Source organism: Chenopodium quinoa, unplaced genomic scaffold (genome assembly GCF_001683475.1).
Source record: "Chenopodium quinoa cultivar QQ74 unplaced genomic scaffold, ASM168347v1, whole genome shotgun sequence".
NCBI lineage: Eukaryota > Viridiplantae > Streptophyta > Magnoliopsida > Caryophyllales > Amaranthaceae > Chenopodium > Chenopodium quinoa.
In genome coordinates, this window is record NW_018742730.1 from 626,973 (window position 1) to 635,296 (window position 8,324).

An 8,324-nucleotide genomic window follows, 5' to 3' on the forward strand; every position below is an offset into this window, starting at 1 on the left:
TAAATAGAGGAGTGGGGGCCCAGATTGTATCTCGGCTTCCCACTAATTTATTGTAGATTGTATGACTTTTGTTTTTGAGATATAATAATAATAATAATAATAATAATAATAATAATAATAATAATAATAATAATAATAATAATAATAATAATAATAATAATAATAAGTGAGGCCTACACAAAAAATTCAATTAATTTACCAAATTACCATAATGCCATATTATAATAACTACTCCCTCCATTTTAAATACTTGCTCTACTTTTTTGTTCGGCCGTTTTGAAATACCTGCTCTATTTATTTATTTGGAAAACTTTTACAATATTTAATTAATTTTTCTCACCAAGTGGACCCAACAATATTGATTTCATATTCTCTCTCCTTCAATTCTCTCCACTACTTTTGGTTTTTTATAATTTTTTATTTTTCCACCAACCCCACTATTTCCAAATTTTACTCCGTTACTTTATCTAATTTGTCCTAAAACTTCGCGTATGAAAAAATAGAGTAAGTATTTAAAAACGGAAAGAGTACTAAATGTATCACATTTTGTACTCACTATTCTGTACGTTGCAAAAATCTTAAAATGTTCTCTTCTTGAAACCTAGTCACTACTCCATTTGTCTCCATATAAAAATCTCATATAATTTTTGTCAATACTTTTCATTGTTATTTTATAGAAGGCGCCATGTCAATCCAAGTAGAGCTCCAAGATCGAATGACCTGGTATGACATTTTACCACTAAATATAAATCTGAAGTGCAAATACACTTGATCATTGTAATATAATCTTAAAGCTTATGATATCTAGACTTAAATTGGATAGGAAAGTCAAAGGTGTACGAGACAAGGATGGTGAGTATATAGATGTGTAAAGATCTAAAAATACCAAAATATAATCTAAATTAAAACAACTAATCAAGTAAACTTTATATTCATGCCACGTAACATGTACAATACAACTTATAGGAGTATAGGAAAAAGATCCATTATATAACGTGTAAACTAGGTTCATTTATAAGTTTATCAATTTAAGAACCGAGCTGAGGGCACTATCATATATACTCGTAGACTCGTAGTTAATACGGCATAATCATGTAAGTACAATAGGAAAATACATGTATAGTAACAATTGACCAAGTAAAGCTTAGTGAAATTGGTGGAAAACTCACCATGTAGCTTTGAGGTTATAAGTTCGAGCCCCACCAACTACACAATGCTTTAGAGTAGGGGGATTCTTTTACCTCTCCTTCTACTCTCAAGCATCGACTTACAAAACTGGATTGGCTAAACCTATCAAAAGTGCCGATTCAGTACACATAATACAAGCATACAACTGGAAAGCGCCCCAAAATGAAAATTTGGGGGCAAAGAGCAATGTCCACGCGTGTCCTAAAAAATCCATGCAATTGCGCCATCAGTCGATCACAACATGCATCGTCTCCACCGCTTTCCTTCCTGACCCTTATAGAGTAGTATGCACTCTTCCTTTAGTTCCTCTTCATCTCTATCTTTTTTTATTTTCTCTTTGTTTGATTCATAATTTACAGTTATAATTTGGGTTTGAAATATGGAGTTGATAAATACATTTCTGAATTTTGCAGCTCCTCCGTTTACTTTTATAACATTGTGCTTTTTGTTGCCACCTTTTCAAATCCTTAAGTTTTTCTTGTCTGTTTTCTCCACCGTCTTCCCTGAAGATGTTTCCGGCAAAGTCGTCCTCATTACCGGCGCTTCCTCTGGTATTGGCGAGGTAATTTTATTTATCAACAAAAAGTTTAAGCTATGCATGAATGCATCTATTGAGAAATACTACTCATAATAGGCCCAGTTTATTTAAAAATAATTTTAATTTAGTAAAAATAAGTCCAGTTTAGGAACACTCAATAAATGAATAAATATAATATGACATCTATAAAAAATAATTTCAATTCAAAAAAAATTATTTCAGTTTTTCAAAAATAATTTAAAGAGAACAGCTATAGTCGAAATTCTAATCAATTTTTCGTACATGCACCTATGTTATACTTATATACATATTGCCCTATCAGTGCTTTATAGTCCAACCCTTACATATCGATCATCATTTTATCTTCGTAAACTTACATTTGTGTCTTGTTTAATATTCTTTCATTCAGGTTAATTATTCTCAATTGCATAGTTATTGGTCTTTAAAAGCTTACATTTGACTATTAATGTTTGTGCACAATCTAACTTTTGCAATATTAGTGCTCTATACTTCATCTGCTTTTTAATAATTGTAAGACAACCTTATGACACATACTTTGAGATCAAAATTTTATAATGTAAACGATGAAATTAATCAAAATGATTTTTCACATGGTACCTAAACCTTTTCTAATCCTAATTTTAAAATTATTTTGAAAAAATCGTTGGTTTACCTTCACTTATCACCTAAATTGCATGTTTAAAAGTTGTACTGCAAATATAAAAGAAAAACGGAGACATTACTACAAGTATGTAGGATTTAAAATAGAATAACTTTTGTATACATCCGGTGTACAGTAATTTACTGTACATCGGGTACTTTTTTTTGTACATCCAATTTATTTATTGTACATTTAATTTATTTAAAAGTTTGTCTTAAAATAGTCACGTGGATACTTATTAGGTTTTTTTTTTCAATGTATATTTTAATTTTTGAATATCAATGATTATAATGACTATTAGTTTAAGTTTCAAGTTGGCACACGTGCCGTTTAATTAGTTTGTACAATAAATAGAGGGAATATGACCAATAAAATCTCATATGGTAATATTTATTCTTATAAATAAAAAAAAAATCTATAAATAAACTAAAACAACAATCGTTGACATCATCGATTTTTCAAATTGTACACATGTAAAGTTGTAGTTAAAAATTTTCCCGCCTAAAATAATTGTTGGCATCATTTATTTTTATTTTTTTACCTTAAATTATTACAATAGTTTTTTTTTTTTTCAAAAAAAACAATTATTATATTATATTCCATATACTCCGTATTATATTGTGATGAATTTATGAGTTACTATTTGAATTCAAAATATAATTACTTCCTGTTAAAGAGTACTTCACATTGCATAATTTACTTTAATTATACTCTTCTGCAAAAATTAGTTAGATCTAAATAGCATTGTAATTAATGGTTATGTTTTTATAATTTATCTCATATGAGGGACATATGTAAAATAAATATTTATTTCAAAGAAATTTTTTATGTTGGGCATAGCACGAGGCTTATCTAGTTTAAAACTAGATAATTGACCATAGGGACAGTAAATAGGAAATATTCTGAGGAAAGAATACATATTTGATTTAGATTGTTAATTACTTTTATGTGACTATATAATAAAAAAAAAATTGAAAACAACTCCGTGTCATAAGAGAGGGAAAGCTAAGACATTCTTACCATTTTAGTAATATGGGCCCAAAAACTAGTTTTGTTACATTTAACACGATTAATTGTAGCTACATTAGTAACTTGTACAGTTGTACATAGAGATGTAATGATGAATTTAAGCGTGAAATTAAATTAATTTTGTGATATTGGTACAGCATCTAGCCTATGAATATGCAGAAAGAGGTGCATGCTTAGTGCTTACAGCTAGAAGACAAGGAAGCCTAGATGAAGTTGCAGACTTATGTCTTCAGTTGGGCTCGCCCGAAGCAATAGTGGTGCCTGGTGATATTACCAAAGTTGAAGATTGTCGCCGAATCATTGAGGCTACTATAGGGCACTACGGAAGATGTATGAATGAAGTCGCTTTCTTAATATTCAAATAACAGTTGTGAGTTTGTGACCAATTTTTATGCTATTTTGAAGTACTGGAAGATAAAAAGTTTGCCTCTCTTAATGCAGTGGATCATTTGGTCAATAATGCTGGCATTATCGGTGTTAGTCAATTTGACGATTTAGAAGATGTCACCAGAATGAGGCCTGTTATGGTAAATATACTTCTTGCTCTTGAACAAAATAGGACTAATTCTTTACATGTTAAATTTTTAAAGCTAGTTTAGATTATGACGAAGTATGTACACTCCAGTTGTCACGTTAATAATGTTATTTCAACTAGTAACGTGACAAGTCTGACAACTAATGTGAAAACTAAATTAGAAAGTAGTACTAGCTAATTCCTCATCTAAATTGATTATTGTGATGACGATGCAGGACATTAATTTCTGGGGTTCAGTGTATATGACCCGATTCGCAATACCCTACCTCAAACAAACTGCTGGAAAAATTGTTGCTATGTCGTCTTCAGCGTCCTGGATGCCTGTGCCAAGAGAGAGTTTCTACAATGTACATATACTTTAGCTAGAATTCTAAATAAAAATGTTCAATATTCAACATTCAACATTTTAATCTATTGCCCTTTGATCAACTGACTCTTCTTCTAACAATATTACAGGCAAGCAAAGCAGCAATGTCGGCGTTCTTTGAGACACTCAGGGTGGAACTAGGTTCCGAAGTTAAGATAACGATTGTTACTCCCGGTATCATAGAGTCCAAGTTTTCCAAGGGCAAGGTCTGGACAGAGAGTGGCATGAAAGTGGATCAAGATTTAAGAGATGTAAGCTTTTCTAGTGTAATAATCTTTTAATTTGCAAGTACAACATTGAACAAGAATACCTTAAAAAAATGTCTGATCTAGTACTATTGACCTTGTGAAATTGATGTGTAATATGCAGGTACAAGTGAATGTAATACCCGTGGGAACAGTTGAAGGGACTGCAAAGTCCATCGTTCGCAGTGTATGCAGGGGTGATCGGTACGTGACAGTCCCGGCATGGTTTAAAGTGACGTACTTCTTGGAGATGTTATGCCCTGAGGTGCTCGAGTGGGCATATCGTTTGATGTTCCTTATAAGCACAGACAGTACACCAACAGGAGCAATGGGGATACATGCGGTAGATTTTCCCGGGGCGAAGGCAATGCTATATCCATCTGGTATCCAGTCTGCAGATATCAAGAGAAAGTAAGTGAAGGGTTGGTTTTAGAGTTGAATTCTCTAGATGAGTAACTTCAAATGGTTTTTTGTGTTCTGATCTCTTAAAGCTTTTATCTATATAAAATGTAAGGCATCCTAAAAATTATGCAAATATTGTCAATAGTTAATAATGTTTTGTGGCAACATTTATGGACTATGGTATAATTGGAATAAAGTTGGTTTGCATAACTCAGCTGAATATTTTGTTTTGTGTTTTTTTTTTTTTTTTTTTTTTTTTTTTTTTTTTTTTTTTTGACAAGAGCTTAAACAACAAGAAAAAATTAACTATATGACAAAATCAAAGAAGGATAGACTACAGTTCGCCGTCGTAACAAGAATGTGAGCTCTGTCCACCATTGTTCGATCTACCTTCAAGATGCTACACCCAAACTGCTGCTAATTTCCCGAATGCGAGCGACTGTCCATCGAACTGAAATATCATAATCTTGTGCATCCCGAAGGCACCTAACAACTCCAGCAGAATCCATATAAATAAAAACCTGGGGAATAGTCGTTCATCCATTCAGGTGGGTACAAAGCGCGAAGGTTCCCATCTCAAATAATTGTCGGTGTCGATAAAGTAACAACATAATGTCTGCTGAAGACCTTCTGATTACGCGCTATCCACAACTCCGAAAGAGTTGCGATAAAAAAGGTCGTCTTGTGACCCTCAAAGCCATCCTGGCTTAGAAACAACCGGATATAGTACAGAATCCAATCGCCGAAGGATTGGTCTGCGTTAGCTTGTGAGAAGACATGTAATATTCCCCCCTCCATGCGTCCTGCATAGTCATGCAAAACCTGAACAAGTGTTGTAAATCTTCTACCTGTGTCCCGCAGAGGTCACAACATATGCCTACCGCCAGACCGCGTCTTCCCAAATTAGACTTCGTAGCAATTCCATTCTGTAGTAGTTTCCTCATAAACAATTTCCATTTGGGTATGATGTTCAGTGACCAAAGGATTTTATAAAGACCTGAGACGGGTTCAGTGAAACATGTTGAATCCGAAAGTTTAAGGAATGCATACCTCGTCTTTACCGTGTAATGACCTGATTTATGGAATTGCCAGTACAAGTAATCCTCCGAGTCACTACCATTACCCAGTAACTCCATACTCGCCATTAAGGAAGCATCTGTGTGGACAAACGCCGAACTTATGCGAGCGAGGTTCCACTCACTTCCCGACGGGAAAATGAAGTGACTCGCTTTCCAATCCTTAGCCTGGCCTAAAGTGACTGAAGATTTAAATTATGATACTCTTCCATTCAACAACCTATCCTTCCCTGCCACTATAGACCTACCATTTCCCACCTTCCAACCACAACCCTCGAGCAACGTATTCCCTGCTCTTATTAAACCCCTCAATCCCCAAGAGAAATTCTTATTCCGATACTAGACCTGATGAGCTTTAGCTAGTGGACTCTGAAACCGGGAAGTGCAAACTTACGCGAGTAAGAGCTGAGGGTTGTGAAATAAACGTTAAGCCTGATTCATAAGCAGCCGAGTTAAAAGATCCTAGACTCCGGATGCCCAGGCCTCCCATACCCTTAGGCATGCACACTTTGTCTTTACTCACCCATTGCATTCCGATATTATCTCTATTAGACCACAGGAAACCCGCAACAAGAGAATCCACCTTATTTGACACCGATATCGGCATCTCAAAACAACTGAGGACATGGGAGGCAATGGTAATGAAAATAGAGTTGATCAAAATTAATTTCTAAGGCTGAGAAAGAGTTACTGCATTCCAACTCAAAATTCGTTTTTTGATGTTATTGACAATGAATTGAAATGCGGCTCCTTTGCTTCTCACCAAGTTACTCGGGGTTCCGAGGAGATTCGTGAAATGATCCACTTGTGAAATGACAAAAATTCTCTTGAAGGATTGTTGTAAGGATAGGGGAGTATTGGGGCTGACTTTAGAGTGTGACTTGGCAAGGTTAAGTTGTTGTCCTGAAAGGTCGCAAAATTTGTTAATAACACTTGAAATGGCCTGGGTACTGGAGGCACTTGCTTTGTACAACAAAAGAGCATCGTCTGCAAAGAACAGGTGAGAAATGGAGGGACCCCTTAGACCCAGTTTTATGCCATCAAAAGTTCTCATGTCGCAACCTTGTTGTACATTCTTGAAAGAACATCCATACAAAAAAGAAAAAGGTAGGGTGATAATGGATCCCCCTGTCGTAGCCCACAATCAGGTCTAAACTGGTCACTTGTCTCCCCGTCTAGTAAAACCTTATACGAAATTGTCGAAATGCACTGTCCTATCATCTGCAACCAGCAGGAGGGAAACCGTAATATTGCAGTACCCGATTCAATACACCCAATTAACCCTGTCATAGGCCTTGATAATGTCTATCTTAACTGCTATCAAGTAGTCATGCCCTGTAGTCTTTTTGTTGATCTTGTCTAATACCTCATGGCTCAGGAGGATATTATATGTTATTAGTCTACCAGTAATGAAAGCATGTTGTGCCTTATAAATCAGGTCCGACAATGCTCTCTTCATACGATTTACCATACATTTTGAGATGCACATGTAAACTGTGTTACAAAGACTAATAGGCCAAAGATGAACTATTGTTTCAGGAACATCAATCTTTGGGATCATAACCAGGATGAAGTGGTTCCATTCCTGTAAAAGGTAACCGGTGGTGAAGAAGCTCTGAATTCCCGGTACTACCTCACTTCCCACCTTATCCCAATGTTTTTTAAGAATGACGCTGCATAAACATCAGGTCCATGGCTTTTCTCGCCATCAAGGCTAAACATAGACCTTCGAACCTCCTCAACAGACACCGCCTTAGTTAAAATAGTAACTAGTCGACTATCCAAAGTCGGAATATTTAGCTCCCTCAAAAGCATGTTTGTCTTAGCATCCGTATCCATAGGTGGAGTCGAGCATAATACCCTCTTCATCAAATCCACAACCAACTCCCGTACATGTGTTTTATCCTCTATCCAAACCCCCAGATCATCTTAAAGAGTGTGAATTTGATTCCACTTCTGTCGCATCTTTACCCTGGAGTATAAAAGTGAGGTGGGAATGTAGGAATATTTCAAGCGTTAATCCCTAGCTTGAACCCCACTATGATCATACACTAAAGTACGGTGGCGTCCAAAGGGAAAGAAGATAGAGCAAAAGAGTCGCCAACAAGTTTTAGGAACTTGTAAACTGTTCACGAGGTGAAGGTTACACCCCTTAACGATCCAAGAGATCGTCAACTCCAATAGGTCTTGAACCATGACTGGTGTTCGAGGATGAAGGTACAAATCCAACCTAAAAGAGATTGAACCTGCCCTAATATTAGGCCTCTAATTTATTCTGATCGT

The 8,324-nt window shown here is 35.4% G+C and overlaps 1 protein-coding gene across 1 annotated transcript; it reads left to right on the forward strand.

Moving 5' to 3' along the window:
* Window positions 1-1,474: 1,474 nt before the first annotated feature.
* Window positions 1,475-5,374, forward strand: LOC110723372 (11-beta-hydroxysteroid dehydrogenase 1B-like). The gene is made up of 6 exons (XM_021902717.1): window positions 1,475-1,750; window positions 3,554-3,746; window positions 3,858-3,943; window positions 4,167-4,298; window positions 4,408-4,569; window positions 4,688-5,374. The coding sequence occupies exons 1-6, from the start codon at window positions 1,568-1,570 to the stop codon at window positions 4,976-4,978; spliced, it is 1,047 nt and encodes a 348-aa protein (XP_021758409.1). The 5' UTR covers window positions 1,475-1,567; the 3' UTR covers window positions 4,979-5,374.
* Window positions 5,375-8,324: the final 2,950 nt, after the last annotated feature.